The sequence below is a fragment of the Cyprinus carpio genome, chromosome B9 (genome assembly GCF_018340385.1).
Source record: "Cyprinus carpio isolate SPL01 chromosome B9, ASM1834038v1, whole genome shotgun sequence".
NCBI lineage: Eukaryota > Metazoa > Chordata > Actinopteri > Cypriniformes > Cyprinidae > Cyprinus > Cyprinus carpio.
Window position 1 is genome coordinate 18,754,355 of NC_056605.1, and position 18,552 is coordinate 18,772,906.

Here is an 18,552-nt window from a genome sequence, read left to right on the forward strand (position 1 = left end):
AGAGAATTATCGTAGACTATCTTTGGTCGCAAGACTGTGAGAACGGCTGTCTTAGAACCTCCCGCACTGTACGACATAGGACCACCGATTAGGAGCCACGATCACAGAAATCGCCACAAATGTTTCACGATGCCCATCTTTCATCTGGGACAGATGAAAATCGTGCAGTCTCGGGCTTTAAGCAGTGATGACAACAGTGAATTCTACATAATGGCACACATACATCACTCACTCAGATGTCTGTTCATGTTGTGATGTGCTCATCTGCAATTCTATTAGTACATTTTCCTGTCAGATGTTAAATAGACATTTTCTCATCATCTTTAAAGGGATCCTATTATGCTCTTTTACAAAGTCTTGATTTTGTTTTGGGGGTGTATTAGAACAGGCTTTCATACTAGGTTGTTCAAAAAACACATTATTTTTCACATATTTTACATTATTACAGCACCTCTCTCCACAGTCTGCCATGAACGGCTCAAATAATTCCTGTATCAAATGAAGGCCCGCCTTCTGAATTACGAAATGTGCTGTGATTGGTTACCTGGGCCAGTGTGTGTTGTGATTGGCTCCACTCGGTGTCTGGTCTGGAAATGTCATGCCCTTACCATAGCTGGCTGCAAGCTTCAGTGTAAATATTGCATCAAAATCAAATCAATTTGAGCATGATTTAAACCCGGATGATTGTAATCACTCTAAGTTTGTCTTCCTTGGCTTGTTGTCTTCTCTAGTGCAGCTCAACCAGGTCTCGTCCCATTCGTCCATATTTGAGATATTAGAAATCCCGGAAAATGTGCGTTGCAGTCCAAACGAGTCATTTGTTGTAGTTTTTAAAAAGTGATTTCTGTTAAATAAAATATCTCCTTTTGAACTGGACTTTGTAACTTTGCAGATCTTTTTATGCTCAAGCAGCAACATTACAGCTGAAAAAGTGAAAAAGCATAATAGATGTATATGGTTTATGTAAACGCACTTTGGAGACATACAGTACATGTGTTTACTGGAGCGCCCCTGTTGGCTATACATAATAAAACGTGTTTTTTTACAGCAGAATCACAGATATACTATACTATTTAATGTCTTCACACCTTAAGCAAATCAACAATTTACGATACAGTGGCTCAACAAATATGATTTTAACACAGGGAACCGTGTTTTGGTTTCTAAAACTCACATTTGAAAACACCCACATTGCTGTTCTCCATAACGTTTGATGATGATGTATTGATGTCCCGTGGACTCCCGAGATTGAAAAGTGTCCATCGATGCACACTCCAGAATCTGGGATGAAGCAGTAGGACATCTGGGGTTTCTTGCCTACTCTTTTATGAATGCTGCAGTTTTCGAACATACTTCTTTCTTCACATACTTTTTTATCTACACTAAAGTAGGTAAGTAGGCATATTAGAAAGCAAATTAAGTATATGTACGTCCGAATCTCGCAAGAATTAGTGCAGTTTCGCTTACTTTTTTATAAGTACTGAGGGTTCAAACATACTCATTCACTCACCTACTGCTTTTTGCCTACTATATAGTAGGGAAGTATGCCATTTCAGACACAGCCAGTGTCTCTGCTAAAACGGCAGTGTCCGACAACAGTCGTGGGTGGTGCTTGTAAAGTGTGAAGTCACACTTTATGGATTCTGTGATAGGTAAGCTCTGAGACACTGCTTATGATTTATGGGGATTAAAAAAAATAAAAGGAGCGGTGTTTTAATCATTATAGGGTGGTTGTGTACACTACACTTCCCTGATACTGGCTCCCTTGCACCCTCTCATGACTGGGAGTAAAATTACCACATACTTTAAGCATAGAAGACAAGTAACAGCTTACTTGATCTGTTGCAACCGGTTGTGTAAAACAGGTATACTCCTGAATCTAATCGTATCATAATTGTATCATATCATTTTTTTGAGGTATCAACAAATATGGTAACGCTGGGTATGAGAATCAATATCATATCATGATGAAACATCTGATTTACACATGTAGTATGAACAGTCTTCAGTCTTTTCAACATCTTTACGACAGCAGGTGGTCACTCTTTAAGAGTGAGTAAATTCATTAATTCAACCAAATTCATTTAAATATGATGATGCTTTCAGGAACAAATCTAGTAATTACTGAATCATTTGTTTAACCAATTCATTAAAAAATTAATTTGCTCTAATAATACTAAATGTGTATGTAAAAACTTTTTCTGTTTCTCTTTAAAACTACCGCAACCATAAAAGGGTGTAAGATAAATATGTAATCTTCTATATTTTTATTTAGATATTTATAACATATTTTGTTTCACAAACAACTTTTACTTGATTACAGTTAATTTTGTTTAGTAGACAGTTATTTAGCAATGTTTATATATTGTAAATCACAGACATTAACCAAAAAACTCTTAATTTGAATCGTGAGGCTCTGGTCTTTAATTTTAAACACATTAACTAAAGGACTAAATTCCTAACAGAGTACTAAGATCTAGATACTACGGTTTAACTAACAGCCTCTATGCCAACTTGCACAGTCAGGAACTGACTAACAATAGAAGCCCTGTAGTCTTTAGTCTTAGTCTAGTATAAAAGCACAGGTGACAGCAGTCAGTCAACAAGCAGAATCAGCTTCAGCTTCTCCTTTGTGGATCTACTGAGGACCAGAGCCAGTGCAACCATGATGGGCAAGGTAAACTTCATACCAGCTAACATTTTCAATCTGCAATAAAAATAAAAGTCGACAGAAATATCAAATCACTAAATGTTAAACTGTGAATTTTCAGGTCATCTTCTATGAGGAAAGAAATTTCCAGGGTCGCTCTTATGAATGTATGAGCGACTGTGGTGACTTCTCCTCCTACATGAGCCGCTGTCACTCTTGCAGAGTGGAGAGTGGATGCTGGATGATGTATGATAATACCAACTACATGGGAAATCAGTATTTCTTTAGGAGGGGAGACTATGCTGATTACATGTCTATGTTTGGAATGAACAACTACATCAGGTCTTGCCGTATGATCCCTATGGTGAGCTCAATTTTAGTTTACTTAACATATACACATAAATAGGTTTCTCTTTAACTTTTTGATTAATTATTACTTTTTTTGATGATAAACTAAAAGGACTTCTCTCCCACTACAGTACAGGGGATCCTACAGAATGAGGATCTACGAGAGGGAGAACTTCATGGGTCAGATGTATGAGATGATGGATGACTGTGACAGCATCATGGACCGTTATCGCATGTCTCACTGCCAGTCCTGTCATGTGATGGAAGGCCACTGGCTCTTCTATGAGCAGCCCCACTACAGAGGCAGGATGTGGTACTTCAGGCCTGGAGAGTACAGGAGCTTCAGTAATATGGGTGGCATGAGATTCATGAGCATGAGGCGTATCATGGACTCCTGGTACTAGAGTTCATATTAATAAAATAATTTCTCTTCAACAATAAAAATTGTCTTGAAAAACATTAATTCCACTAATCACAAAAAGAAAATCCACAAAACACTCTACAAGTTGTCCATAGAAATATTTAATTTTATTTTTATTTCCCAAACTTACAGTACCAAATTTCCAAACATTTTTATTTTCTCTAGATTAGGAAATATCTATGATTTCAGACCAAATATATTTCTAACCAACTTGTCCACCCACTTGCTGTCCTGAAATGGAAGAAATTCAGTTATGGGGTGGAATTTTAGGATCCGATGCTAATTCTGGAAATTACAATCCAATTCTAAAACAATTCTTTATTTATAATTCTTTATTATTATTATTTTTACAGACTTTGAATATCAAATTTGTATGTTGAATTTTAATAATAAATAGACCTTCCTATTCCCACTGTACCATAATAACAGACTGGTGTGAATGAAGAATTATTTAACAATGACACAGTAGCATTCCAGGGACCAGTTTATGGCAGGTCCATAAAAAATTCCTTAAGATATCTGGATACAGCAGCAGTGGACGAAACAAAGAAAGGCCACAATGATCTATCCAAATATATTCATACCTATGTTTGGTGACCTTAAATTGATGTAAACTGCAACGCATTCACTTCACCCTCAGACAAAATACAGTTTATGTTAATAGATATTGTCTGTACTGTACATTATTGTTTCTTCTCTGTGCCTTCTGAAACACGTCGTTTTTTTTATAAAGCTCATCGTTTTGAAAAGTGAGGTGTGCTCTGATTGGCCAGCTAACCAGTGCATTGTGATTGGCCAAATGCCTCAAGCTTGTGGGAAATGTTACGCCCCTTGTCATACTGTGATGCGTGTTCCGGTCGGAAAACCGGAGCTACAAGACAATAACAATAAAACCCATTACAAATGAGGCATTTGTTGCATCCAGTGGGGACATGATTATGGATTATAATGAGTTATACTGTTTTTACGCGTTGCGTTGCATCATGTCATGTAAACATAAAACCATCACTGCATTTTTGATAGGAGAAACGACAAACAACAAGCGCTACTCTACACCAGCGGCTCTCAATTCCAGTCCTCGCAACCCCCAGCTCTGCATATTTCACAAGTCTCTCTTTGTTAACACACCTGATTCAGATAATCAGCTCGTTAGAAGTGAGCTCCGTGCATAAACTGTGTTCCCATTGACATGGTCCCTACACAGTGTTCATTGCTCCCTACTCCCTGAGCAGGGGAAATCTGTTGAAGTTTACCTCACTTCAGAACATTCATTCATGGATTTGCGCTGCGCTACGTCTTCAGACACGGACAAGTGTGACATCATATACCTCTGTAAATAAATACAATTTAAATTCACGTCTCGCACACTTCAATGCACTTTGAATGGAACATATACATTCACTTCGAACTGGAATCATGGCGGAATATCCTGTGATGTCCACTTCACAGGGCACTTACATTCGAATAGAACAAATGTCTGAAGCATAAGAGAGACATACAAAATGTGCAGAGCAGGGGGTGCGAGGACTGGGATTGAGAACCGCTACTCTACACTGCTCAAAACTCACGTTTGAATAATCAGTGGCAAATCCTTTACATATGTAAACGTACAGTACTTAGAGACTGTGAGTCAGAACAGCCGGAATTGTAGTCTTCTCTCCCAGGATCAGGAAACAGTCCTCCATAAAATGTCCTGCACACTAAATATTTGGGTTGAACTGTTCTGGAACAGTGTTGTTAATACAACATAACCACTGATTTCTAGCTGTGTCCTCTTTTGGAAGATCCAACAAAGTAGTTTCGCTTTCACAACAAAACAGCGTCTCTATGACATGGTGCCGGCGGCAACAGCAAGAACCAAAGGTTACGCCTTCTTTCTTTGCATGAACATTTGGGCAGCATTATGCAAAACGTCCCACATCGTGACGTAGAGATGTGGGGGCATGTTTAAATGAGTCATTTTAGGAGGGCGTGGATGAGTCTTAACTTTTATAAAGAATATCTGTTTGGATTTGAGACTTTAGTCTTTGCAACTTTACAGATCTTCTTTATGCACCAAGAGCTTGTAACACTCCAAAGAGAAAGGAAAACTTGAAATCACATCATATGACCCCTTTAACACAACAGTTAAAGGGAGAAGGCCTATTAACATATTATGGAATAAATAGATGATAGTTCAACAGGGCCAGACTTGGACACAATTTCAGACCGGGAAATCTCACACTCATCTAGGCCACACAGAAAAAAAATGGGCCAAAATTTTACCTTGGGGTACAACAGCTTGTCAATGGAGCAGTACTCTTAAAAGGACATCTTTGTTCCTTTTTTATGCCTAATAGGTACATAGAGTATTAGGTCACTTAGAATAGTAATTCGTACCCTTAAGGTACTAATATGTAGGCGTAAAAAGGGAACAAAGATGTCCTTTTAAGGCTACTGTTCCAGTGACAAGCTGATGTACCCCTAAAAGGTGCAATTTTGGCCCCTTATTTCCTGTATATAGCCTATACATCCACAACAATTTCTGAAACCACAGACAACCCTATTATGTGAATGGCTATCACATTAAAAGGTCTAAATCCTTTTTCTGTTTCTCTTTAAATCTACCACAACCATAAAAGGGTGTAAGATAAATATGTAATCTTCTATATTTTTATTTAGATATTTATTACATATTTTGTTTCACAAACAACCTTCACTTGATTACAGTTAATTTTGTTTAGTAGACAGTTATTTAGCAGTGTTTATGTATTGTAAATCACAGACATTAACCACAGGAAAAAAAAAAAAGATTCTTAATTGAATTGTGAGGCTCTGGTCTTTAATTTTAAAAACATTAACTTCAGAAAAATTCCTAACAGAGTACTAAGATCTAGATACTACGGTTTAACTAACAGCCTCTATGCCAAATTGCACAGTCAGGAACTGACTAACAATAGAAGCCCTGTAGTCTTTAGTCTTGGTCTAGTATAAAAGCACAGGTGACAGCAGTCAGTCAACAAGCAGAATCAGCTTCAGCTTCTCCTTTGTGGATCTACTGAGGACCAGAGCCAGTGCAACCATGATGGGCAAGGTAAACTTCATACCAGCTAACATTTTCAATCTGCAATGAAAATAAATTCGAAAGAAATATCAAATCACTAAATGTTAAACTGTGAATTTTCAGGTCATCTTCTATGAGGAAAGAAATTTCCAGGGTCGCTCTTATGAGTGTATGAGCGACTGTGGTGACTTCTCCTCCTACATGAGCCGCTGTCACTCTTGCAGAGTGGAGAGTGGATGCTGGATGATGTATGATAATACCAACTACATGGGAAATCAGTATTTTTTTAGGAGGGGAGACTATGCTGATTACATGTCTATGTTTGGAATGAACAACTACATCAGGTCTTGCCGTATGATCCCTATGGTGAGCTCCATGAATATTTGATGTAATTTATATTTAAAAAAAAAGTATTTATATGTGATGTTGATTTATCTCAAAAATCTTTAATCCACTTTTTTTTTTCTTACATTATAGTACAGGGGATCCTACAGAATGAGGATCTACGAGAGGGAGAACTTCATGGGTCAGATGTACGAGATGATGGATGACTGTGACAACATCATGGACCGTTATCGCATGTCTCACTGCCAGTCCTGTCATGTGATGGAGGGCCACTGGCTCTTCTATGAGCAGCCCCACTACAGGGGCAGGATGTGGTACTTCAGTCCTGGAGAGTACAGGAGCTTCAGTAATATGGGTGGCATGAGATTCATGAGCATGAGGCGTATCATGGACTCCTGCTACTAGTGTTTATATTAATAAAATAATTTCTGTACAACAATAAAAATTGTGTTGAAAATCATTAATTCCACTAATCACAAAAAGAAAATCCACAAAAACACTCTACAAGTTGTCCAAAGAAATATTTATTTTTTTTATTTCCCAAATTTCCCAAACTTCCAAACATTTCTATTTTCTCTAGATTAGGAAATATCTATGATTTCAGACCAAATATATTTCTAACCAACATGCCCACCCACTTGCTGTCCTGAAATGGAAGAAATTCAGTTATGGGGTGGAATTTTAGTATCCCACGCTGATTCTTGAAATTACAATCCAATTCTAAAACAATTCTTTATTTACAATTCTTTATTATTATTATTTTACAGACTTTGAATATCAAATTTGTATGTTGAATTTTGTTAAATTACTCATATAAGTACTTTTCCAAGAAATACAAATAATAATAAACCAAAACAATTTTATGTTAAGAATTTATAGCTGGTGTAACAAAATTTTGCTTCAAAGTAACACATTACAAGAACCAACCAAAATTGTTTTCTATATCTGAGAGTGCATAAGTATTTATATATATATATATATATATATATATATATATATATATATATATATATATATATATATATATATATATATATATATATATATATATATATATATATATATATATATATATAATACAGTCTTTGTTAGAAATGTCAAAAGGTTTTTTCCAAATAAGTAATTTCCATGATTTTAGGATCAGTGTTTTTACCATAGTACTTTTTGAACTTTCGTAACAAATATCAAATATACTATGTGGTTCTATACATAGAAATTAGGCCTACAACTGTTCTCTCTGGGTCACTAGCAGTGTGAACAATGCAAATAAAGATTTGAATTTTCAAATCCTATGTGTCAAAGCATTAGGAATTTAAAAAGTATTGAACAATTATTAAGTTCTGTTGTACTACAGTAAGAACCTTAAGAATTATTTAACAATGACACAGTAGCATTCCAGGGACAGAGTTTATGGCAGGGCCATAAAAAATTCCTTAAGATATCTAGATACAGCAGCAGCGGCCGAAACAAAGAAAGGCCAGAAAGATCTATCCAAATCCATTCATACCTATGTTTGGTGACCTTAAATTGATGTTAACTGCAACACATTCACTTCACCCTCAGACAAAATACTGTTTATGTTAATGGGTATTGACTTTTAAAGGGGTTATATGATGTTGCTAAAAAGAACATTATTTTGTGTATTTGGTGTAATTAAATGTTTATGTGGCTTAAGGTTCAAAAAACACATTATTTTCCACATACTGTACATTATTGTTTCTCCTCTATGCCCTGCCTTTCTGAAACGCCTCATTTTTAAAAAAGCTCATCGGTATGAAAAGTGAGATGTGCTCTGATTGGCCAGCTATCCAGTGCATTGTGATTGGCCGAATGCCTCAAGCGTGTGATTGAAATGTTACGCCTCTTGTGAGTTTACCTCACTTCGGAACATTCATTCACAAATTTGCGTTGTGCAACGTCTACACACACGGACAAGTGTAACATCATATACCCCTGTAAATAAATATGACGTCACTCTGTAGACGGATCGGCTGTTAGCATGACACTGGTTCCCTCAAAAAAAAAGCCTATAGGATTATTGCAAAAAAATAAGCTCTGTGTTCAACCATAGTTCATGAAACTTAACATAATAATATACTTTGATGAATTTTGAAGCCTAAATAAAAGCGCCAGAATTTAAAAGCTAAACTTAGGTTATAAAGGAACTACAACACCACAGATGCTCGCCTTCAGCGTCACCAAGCTTCCCACAACTTCAAACTTATTTTAACATGTTCAGTGAAATGGATTTACTCTGTATATGAATTTTAATTCACGCTACATGAACCTTTTCATATAAACTGGAATAAATACAAAACTAGAGCCAAACTTAAACTGAAATGAGACATTAATAAGTATTGTGAATAAATGAAATAATCATGACTAAAGGACATATGAAAGCACGTGTTTCTGTACATTTCGAAATAAGGTGCATTAAAAGACAAACAAACTAATTCTAGTACATTTAATCTATTAAATAACAGCAGAGTGAGCGAGTTTTTGGATATAGTTGTGAATAAAGTATCACATTTCAGCTTCGTTAGGGTGGGTACACAAAATGTTATTTTATCATTGCTTCTAGGAAATCCTCATAGGCTTTCTAACAGCTTCATGTGGCTGTAAACATTTAAATTTAACGTGGCTTTAAACACTATGCATCATTAAAGTTTCACTTTCACGGTGACTAAGCTGGTAAATGTGGTATGAACGCAGAGTCTCCACATCAGTAGGAAAGCGATAAAATGAGCATCTTCCATCTGTGTTGTGTTGCATTTCGGGAAAAAAAAACAACAACAACAACAAAAAAAAAAACCTTGTGGAACAACAATATAAAATGCGGGAAACTATTAATTGGTTATTGTACAATTAATTGTATTACAAATTATACTATGACTGGAAAATACTGTAAATTGAAGAAGTTATATGTCTCCGACAGCGCCTGTAGTCCCATTTAGCAACTTGTTAGCAACCGTCTTTTTAAAGAAACGTAAAAGTTTTTTTTTTTTAAATCACGAATGGGATGTAGCTGGTGTGTTTTATGTCGTAGAATAAAACGTGAAGGTATCTTGAGCATGTGTGAATCACGGACCTTATTTATGGATTTAACCAAAATCCCATTCAAAAAACCATTAACTCTGGGACAATGGAACTGGAAGTGCTCAAATGCTAACTTGCTTCCAGGTTTTTGCCTAGTGACATCATAGTCCACCATTCTATATACATGTATATAGTAGCATCATTACTCCTGTCTTCAGTGTCACATGATCCTTAAGAAATCATTCTAATATACTCATTTGATGTTCAAGAAACATTTTAATGTGTATTAAAGTGCCTTAAATTCAAAATTAGTAGGCTACAATATATATTTGTTGAAAAATTCTAATACAGTAATGAATTATTAGGCTGTGACTCTTATTATTTTTGTGTTGTTGTCTGCTCTGGCTCCCTCCCTCCCTGTACAATAAATCCATGTGAATATGTGTCTCTGCTAATTTTTTTTAAATGTAACTTTACAATCGATTTTGATGTCCTTTAGCACAGTATTCTGAATGATGATAATAATCATTGGTGCTAGCCTAACAGACAGGCTACTAGCAGTTTAATACTCAACTACGTTAATTAAGACAAACCTATCTAGCGTATTTACTGATTAAACTGATCTGCATCTGAACAGGTCAGTGATGTTGCTACGTTTCACTGTTTCTTCTGGCCGATTCCTCTCTTTCATCGAGTCCCGCACATCGGTTCATTTTATCGCTTCATATTTTTCTTAAAAACCAAAAACAAGCCAAATCCACACAGTCAGAATAAGGAAATCTGGAACAAAACTATATGTCAGAATGAAAGCTCATTATTATTATTATTATTATTATTTAATATATATATATATATATACATATATATATATATACATATATATATATATACATATACATATACATATATATACATATACATATATATATATATATATATATATATATATATATATATATATATATATATATAATATATATATATATATATATATATATATATATATTTAGCATTTATACATTTATTCATTTTAGCAACATACACTTTCGAAATTCTACTGTTCAAACAATGTAAACACTAAAATCTACATACCAAGCTTTAACTAGAATGGCCTATGAACCAACTTGCACAGTCAGGAACTGAGTAATAATGGAGGCCCTGTAGTCTTTAGTCTTGGTCTAGTATAAAAGCACAGGTGACAGGAGTCAGTCAACAAGCAGAAACAGCTTCAGCTTCTCCTTTGTGGAACTACTCAGGATCAGCCAGCACAACCATGAAGGTAAACCTTGTTCCAGCACCCATTTCCACATAGTTTTATTCCAAAATTATTCCATTTGTTAACTTTAACAAGATCGATTTTGAATTTTCAGGTCACCTTCTATGAGGACAGGAACTTCCAGGGTCGCTCTTATGACTGTATGAGCGACTGTGCTGATTTTTCCTCCTACATGAGCCGCTGTCACTCTTGCAGAGTGCACAGTGGATGCTGGATGATGTATGATAATACCAACTACATGGGAAATCAGTATTTCTTTAGGAGGGGAGAATATGCTGATTACATGTCTATGTTTGGAATGAACAACTGCATCAAGTCCTGCCGTACAATCCCTATGGTGAGTTCCATAAATGTATTGCTTTGTAATGAATCCACCCAAATCCACATCCTTTTATTAATACCATTTCTAAATTAAATATTAAATTTATATTTATTTGGAATCATGAAGCACAGAGGATCCTTTCAGAATGTTGATTTATGAGGCAGAACAATACAGTTATTGTATTTGTTTACATTACATGTTGGATCTACATGACAAACTTAAAATAATGTACCTCTCTTCCACTACAGTACAGGGGATCCTACAGAATGAGGATCTACGAGAGGGAGAACTTCATGGGTCAGATGTATGAGATGATGGATGACTGTGACAGCATCATGGACCGTTATCGCATGTCTCACTGCCAGTCCTGTCATGTGATGGACGGCCACTGGCTCTTCTATGAGCAGCCCCACTACAGAGGCAGGATGTGGTACTTCAGGCCTGGAGAGTACAGGAGCTTCAGTAATATGGGTGGCATGAGATTCATGAGCATGAGGCGTATCATGGACTCCTGGTACTAGGGTTTATATTAATAAAATAATTCCTCTACAACACTAAACATTCTGTCTCGAAAATCATTGATGTCAATAATATTTACATGAGTTGTCAAATAACACCTCATAAATGAAACAGAACTGCAAGACATTTCTGAATTATGTTATATTATGCTAAGATAGCAATCTAACCTATGTAAACATAAGGGATAAATGCTTTCAAATGACAACGCTCAGCCAAACAAGAAACCCAAACTACCTAGAAACAAATTGCATAAAAAAAGCTTGTTTCTCAAAGCCTTTGGTCAAATTACAAGTGCTTCTATTTTATTAGAATTTATCAGAAATAAAAAAGTCCATATGGCTAAATTAAATTAAAATAAATAAACAAACTATATTTCTGTGGTATTATATTTTAAAGATATTTTGAAAAATATCTTGGTATTTTTTCCATACAATGAAATTCAGCCAAGTCCAATGTTTTTTGGGTCCAAGTATCTAGACAAAAATTTTAAAGTAAAAGAAAACTTTAAAGAAACATTACAGAACTCTGGGCTCTCTATGAACATCTGTGGTATGGCATTACATGGCATATAAAGACTAATTACACTGAACAAAATTATAAATGCAACACTTTTGTTTTTGATGAACTCAAAGATCTAAGACTTTTTCTATGTACACAAAAGGCCTCTTTCTCTCAAATATTGTTCACAAATCTGTCTAAATCTGTGTTAGTGAGCACGTCTCCTTTGCCGAGATAATCCATCCACCTCACAAGTGTGGTATATGCTGATGCTGATTAGACAGCATGATTACTGCACAGGTCTGCCTTAGGCTGGCCACAATAAAAGGCCACTTTAAGATGTGCAGTTTTATCACACAGCACAATGCTACAGATGTCGCAAATTTTGAGGGAGCATGCAATTGGCATGCTGACTGGTGGAATGTCCACCAGTGCTGTTGCCCGTGAATTGAATATTCATTTCTCTACCATAAGCCGTCTCCAAAGGCATTTCAGAGAATTTGGCAGTACATCCACATGCCTCACAACCGCAGACCATGTGTAACCACACCAGCCCAGGACCTCAACATCCAGCATCTTCACCTCCAAGATCGTCTGAGACCAGCCACTCAGACAGCTGCTGCAACAATCGGTTTGCATAACCAAAGAATTTCTGCACAAACTGTCAGAAACCGTCTCAGGGAAGCTCATCTGCATGCTCGTCATCCTCATCAGGGTCTCAACCTGACTGCAGTTTTGTTGTTATAACCGACTTGAGTGGGCAAATGCTCACATTCGATGGCGTTTGGCACTTTGGAGACGTGCTCTCTTCACAGATGAATCCTGGTTTTCACTGTACAGGGCAGATGGCAGACAGCGTGTATGGCGTCGTATGGGTGAGCTGTTTGCTGACGTCAACATTGTGGATCGAGTGGCCCATGGTGGCAGTGGGGTTATGGTATGGGCAGGCATATGTTATGGACAACGAACACAGGTGCATTTTATTGATGGCATTTTGAATGCACAGAGATACCGTGACAAGGTCCTGAGGCCCATTGTTGTGCCATTCATCCATGACCATCACCTCGTGTTGCAGCATGATAATGCACGGCTCCATGTTGCAAGGATCTGTACACAATGCCTGGAAGCTGTAAACATCCCAGTTCTTGCATGGCCAGCATACTCAATGGACACGTCGCCCATTGAGCATGTTTGGGATGCTCTAGATCAGCGTATACAACAGTGTGTTCAAGTTCCTGCCAATATTCAGCGACTTCGCACAGCCATTGAAGAGGAGTGGACCAACACTCCACAGGCCACATACAACAACCTGATCAACTCTATGCAAAGGAGATGTGTTGCACTGCTTGAGACAAATGGTGGTCACACCAGATACTGACTGGTTTTCGGACCCCCCCCACCCCTGGACCCCCCAATACAGTAAAACTGCACATTTTAGAGGGGCCTTTTATTGTGGCCAGCCTAAGGCACACCTTGAATCACTACATTTCTCAATGTCCTAAAGTTCTAAAAAACACCAGACGATATATCGTAAACCAAACTTTTACACACTTACATGTGAGTGCTAACATCTAGCCAATTATTTTCTTTAAAATTTGTTATTTCATTTTTACATTTTATACATGTAATGAGCCCCGCTTTGCATCAACAACCTACACTGAAAAAAATATTTAGTGTCGGACTTGCTAGTAAATTCCACAAATAATTAAGATGAAACAGCAAGCAACATTATTAAATTAAATGTGAAATTAGTAGAAAGTTAAAAGACTGAAATAATATTTTTTTGAAAAAACATAGGACAGATAATCTCTGTTTTATTATATTGAGGGAGGGATTGTGAGTAAACACACGCACATGGTTACTTCATCACTCCACAAAGATACCAAACGTAACAAGGAAGTGAGGAGTTGCTAAAACATTTGTTCAGAAAAAAAAGCTTCAGCAAAATTAACTAAATAGAATTTCTATAACCTAGAAAATAAACCCTGCATCAAAGATGTTTTAGAAAAAATAATAAAATTAAAAAATATATTTGAAACAAACAAGCAATAAATAAATAAATATGCTTTAATAAACACAAAAAAATTCACCACTTGTTTGTTGCTTAAATTACTGTTAACACAATATCTATTTGAGAAACCAAATTTTTTTTTTCAAATATGTCCAATTTTTTCCCAACATTTTATTCTCTGTTAATCAAAGAAGTACAGTTAATAAAGTATTTTAAATCCCCTTCATGTGTTTAGTGAGTTTAGTGCTTCATAATTACAAATTAAACTTCAGAAATTCTACAGTCAAGGACAAAACGTGAGTAGTACAGTAGGATCTAAATACTATGTTTCAGCTAAAGTGGCCTCTTTTTTAACTTGCAGAGTCAGGAGCTGACTAATAATGGAGGCCCTGTAGTCTTTAGTCTTGGTCTAGTATAAAAGCTCAGATGACAGCAGTCAGTCAACAAGCAGAAACAGCTTCAGCTTCTCCTTTGTGGATCTACTGAGAATCAGCCAGTGCAACCATGATGGGCAAGGTAAACTTAATTCTACACAGTTTAACTCCCAAATTTTTTTTTTCTTTTTTTATATTTTAAATGACTAAAAAATTAACTTTTATTTTTTTAGGTCATCTTTTACGAGGACAGGAACTTCCAGGGTCGCTCTTGGGAATGTATGAGTGACAGTGGTGACTTTTCCTCCTACATGAGCCGCTGTCACTCTTGCAGAGTGGAGAGCGGATGCTGGATGATGTATGATCATCCTAACTACATGGGAAATCAGTATTTCTTTAAGAGGGGAGAATATGCTGATTACATGTCTATGTTTGGAATGAACAACTGCATCAGGTCCTGCCGTATGATCCCTATGGTGAGTTCCAAGAATATTCTTATTTGTAATAAATTCAAAGAACTTTTCATAATGAAACATTCAATTTGCATTGATTTGGAAGGAAATAAAATGGTTACTTTAAGAATGGTTATTTATGAGGCAGGACTAGACAGTGAACATAACTGACTCCTCTCCTACTACAGTACAGGGGATCCTACAGAATGAGGATCTACGAGAGGGAGAACTTCATGGGTCAGATGTACGAGATGATGGATGACTGTGACAGCATCATGGACCGTTATCGCATGTCTCACTGCCAGTCCTGTCATGTGATGGAAGGCCACTGGCTCTTCTATGAGCAGCCCCACTACAGAGGCAGGATGTGGTACTTCAGCCCTGGAGAGTACAGGAGCTTCAGTAATATGGGTGGCATGAGATTCATGAGCATGAGGCGTATCATGGACTCCTGGTACTAGTTTTTATAGTGTGTATTTCTAGCATTTTTTAAATTGTCAATAAAATATTTCTTCTACAACACAGTGTCTTGAAAAATCATTAAATGCCATCATTAGTAGTCCAAAAAAACACCTCATGAGCTAAACTACACTCAAAAAAAATACTGGGCTAAATAACCTTCTAGGCAGTAACCCAACCGCAGGGTCAAAAACAACCCAGTCTGGGTTTGTCCATATTTTACCCAGTGCTAGGTTGTATTTAATATATATATATCATATATATTGATATATTTTACCTAAACAATATGGAATGAGGCAATACCATTTGTATTGATAAACAGTAGTTTGAGACTACAGATGCTCATAAGTTAACCGAAAGTAAGAATTTTGACAGCAGTTTTTCATCAGCTGTTTAAAAGTTATTTTCCCACATTTTTTTTTTAAGTTTGCTGCATTTGATTCTGGCGCTATCATGTCTACATAGGTTGCCCTATTACTAACGCAAATTTTGCTGAAAGGGTTACATATGCAGCGGACAAAAATGTTGCACATGTTGAAAAAACATGACATCTGAACTGTTCATTTTGACTGAGATGCATTAACAAAAGCTGTCATGACCCCCCCAAAAATCACTTAAATCAGCAGGTTTGAGCTTATGGATATCTTGCTATTATAAATGATAATCCAGGAATTTGTTACTGGCCAAACAACGACTCAATCTAGTGGAACATTTTTAGTGTGTTTGTCTTTTCTGGTGTCATTTTGGTTAAATGATTCGGATTCTGTTATCCAATTCACAATTTGAATCCAATTTGAATTCAGGTTGAAGTTTCAGTTAAAGCTCATAGTTATGATTATTTTTGTGTTTCTACTCTCAAAGTGTACTTGTTCAATCAGGACCTGCTTTACTCAAACCAGCCGCTAACAGAAATCTCAGATTCTCAAACTCCCCAGGCGGACTGAAATTATAGGTTGCAAGGTTAACTAATACCATATTAAGTTCAATTTGCCTTTTGTTTTGACAGCCTTAAGTTCTAACCCAGATAACAAATTTGTGGCATCCCTAGATTCCATAGAGTATAAGATTGAGTAAAAAAAGTACTACTAGAATAAAGTTTACTGTAATCATTAACAAATTTGAAATGGACTTTAGCATGCTCAAGAAAATTACATCATCCAGTAAATCAAACAACACAACACTACAAATCTACATTAATAACTGAGTCCATAAATCCCCCACAAAACATAAAATTAATTCAATTCTGTATAACAAATACACATGATTTACAACACAATATATTCAAAATATACATAATGAAGTTCAAAGATACATTATTGAGCACACTGATCTAAACACAAAGATGTGAAACAATCCCGCACCTTTGTGCCATGTTCAAATGTTGAAACAATTAAACCATACTTGGTATTTCCATGGTGTTTGCTGCTTCATTCCATGCACTGAAGAAAAAACAGTGCCATCATTAATAGTTATGGAGCTTAATTGACCATATTCATGTAGAATATCAACCCAGTGTAGTTGAACTGCTTGCTGATGTTAGTACAGCACTGTCAGATGGAAACAGTTTAAAAAGACAGAGGGATTCAGTTTTTCCAGGTAGGTAGGTTCGTCACACAATAAAAACTAACAAAAAAAAACATCTGTGAGCATGTTTGATATCAAAAGCATTATACCTATATATTACACACACACACACACACACACACACACACACACACACACACATATATATATATATATATATATATATATATATATATATATATATATTATATATATAAAATAAATCATAAAAGGCTTGAAAATGAAGCCTAAAATATATGATTGTAAAATCGCCAAAAACCTCTAGAAAGCTGTGGTGATGCTCTGACAATCTACTGTGCACAGGAGACTTTGACATTGAATTACAGAGGCTACAGCAAGATGCCAACCTCTGACAAGCATCAAAAATAGAAAGGCAACATAAGAGTTTGCAAAAAGCACTAAGGTGAGCCAGTAGAGTTTTCATAATTTTTCCAATCTTTCTGATAGTCTATTGATAGTCTAACTATATGTTTGGTGGCGGGGGCAAAATACATTACCAAGAGTCAAGTCAGAAATTTGACAGTCATAATTACTTACGTTAACACACAGAGAAAATGTGCAAGGATGCCTCACAGATACAAATGGGGTAAATAATGCTTTATGTTTTGATTAAAAGATAGTTAACATTAAACATCAGTGAAACCCTAAGAATTCACAACATTTTTTACAATAGTTCTCTCATTATAAAGTTATATGACAGTAGTTGTTGTCATGCATTTCTGTTTTGAGCTGCATGCACTAAAGATGACCAGTAGAATGAAGCATATGATAGCAGGTTTTTAATCCGTGAGATTTAACTTATTTATCTCATATAGAATACACTCTGTTATTTATACAACATAAAGTCAATATTAAGACTTATAGGTTATCTGCACAAAATGCCCCGAATGCTCAAGAACGTGTCTACGCGGCTCTGAATGAACTCCTTTTGTATTCACGCAACAACGTGCAGAAACACTGCAACTAAACTCTAAAAATTCACAGCGTTTTATTATAATATGTTTTCATTATGATGTCATGTATATGACAGTCATAGTCATTAATGTTATGCATTGTTGCTTGTCCTGCTCACATTGGGCGCTGAAGAGATAATCACCGTACAATGATCAGCAATTTACTGCAGTGTAATATGCATAGAAATGCATCTTATACAAGATAATAATATATACACCCAATTTCATATAAACCAGCTGAAATGTTTTGAAATCACTAGT

General features: G+C 36.0%; 4 protein-coding genes across 6 annotated transcripts in view; all 4 read left to right on the plus strand.

Moving 5' to 3' along the window:
- The window catches only part of LOC109061058 (gamma-crystallin M2-like), a 20,551-nt gene extending 17,109 nt beyond the window's left edge, over window positions 1-3,442 (plus strand). Inside the window, exons 1-3 of one of the 2 annotated variants that reach the window (XM_042731304.1) lie at window positions 2,598-2,677; window positions 2,772-3,014; window positions 3,130-3,442. In XM_042731304.1, the coding sequence (XP_042587238.1) occupies window positions 2,666-2,677; window positions 2,772-3,014; window positions 3,130-3,402 (528 nt within the window). In that variant the 5' untranslated portion in view covers window positions 2,598-2,665 and the 3' untranslated portion in view covers window positions 3,403-3,442. Of the gene's footprint in view, window positions 1-2,597; window positions 2,678-2,771; window positions 3,015-3,129 lie in introns of those variants that run through there. The other variant, XM_042731303.1, reaches the window with a different exon arrangement.
- Window positions 2,659-12,000, plus strand: LOC109061047 (gamma-crystallin M2-like). 2 transcript variants are annotated; one of them, XM_042731308.1, is made up of 3 exons: window positions 2,659-2,677; window positions 11,214-11,456; window positions 11,690-12,000. In XM_042731308.1, the coding sequence occupies exons 1-3, from the start codon at window positions 2,666-2,668 to the stop codon at window positions 11,960-11,962; spliced, it is 528 nt and encodes a 175-aa protein (XP_042587242.1). In that variant the 5' UTR covers window positions 2,659-2,665; the 3' UTR covers window positions 11,963-12,000. The 2 variants fall into 2 exon arrangements, with proteins under 2 accessions (XP_042587242.1, XP_018933737.1); XM_019078192.2 differs by lacking the exon at window positions 2,659-2,677 and adding an exon at window positions 11,064-11,122.
- On the plus strand, window positions 6,390-7,252 carry LOC122138492 (gamma-crystallin M2-like). Its single transcript, XM_042731307.1, has 3 exons — window positions 6,390-6,492; window positions 6,586-6,828; window positions 6,940-7,252. Exons 1-3 carry the CDS (start codon window positions 6,481-6,483, stop codon window positions 7,210-7,212), a joined length of 528 nt encoding a protein of 175 aa, XP_042587241.1. The 5' UTR covers window positions 6,390-6,480; the 3' UTR covers window positions 7,213-7,252.
- Window positions 12,001-14,918: 2,918 nt separating the features above from the next.
- Window positions 14,919-15,812, plus strand: LOC109061060 (gamma-crystallin M2-like). Its single transcript, XM_042731302.1, has 3 exons — window positions 14,919-14,985; window positions 15,077-15,319; window positions 15,484-15,812. The coding sequence occupies exons 1-3, from the start codon at window positions 14,974-14,976 to the stop codon at window positions 15,754-15,756; spliced, it is 528 nt and encodes a 175-aa protein (XP_042587236.1). The 5' UTR covers window positions 14,919-14,973; the 3' UTR covers window positions 15,757-15,812.
- The last annotated feature ends 2,740 nt before the right edge of the window (window positions 15,813-18,552 follow it).

What these genes read in the sequence shown, in the direction of transcription:
- LOC109061047 (XM_042731308.1), top strand. An exon ending in CCTGCCGTACAATCCCTATG is followed by an intron (nt 11,457 to 11,689) that starts GTGAGTTCCATA and finishes CTTCCACTACAG; the next exon opens with TACAGGGGATCCTACAGAAT.
- LOC122138492 (XM_042731307.1), top strand. An exon ending in CTTGCCGTATGATCCCTATG is followed by an intron (nt 6,829 to 6,939) that starts GTGAGCTCCATG and finishes CTTACATTATAG; the next exon opens with TACAGGGGATCCTACAGAAT.
- LOC109061060 (XM_042731302.1), top strand. An exon ending in CCTGCCGTATGATCCCTATG is followed by an intron (nt 15,320 to 15,483) that starts GTGAGTTCCAAG and finishes CTCCTACTACAG; the next exon opens with TACAGGGGATCCTACAGAAT.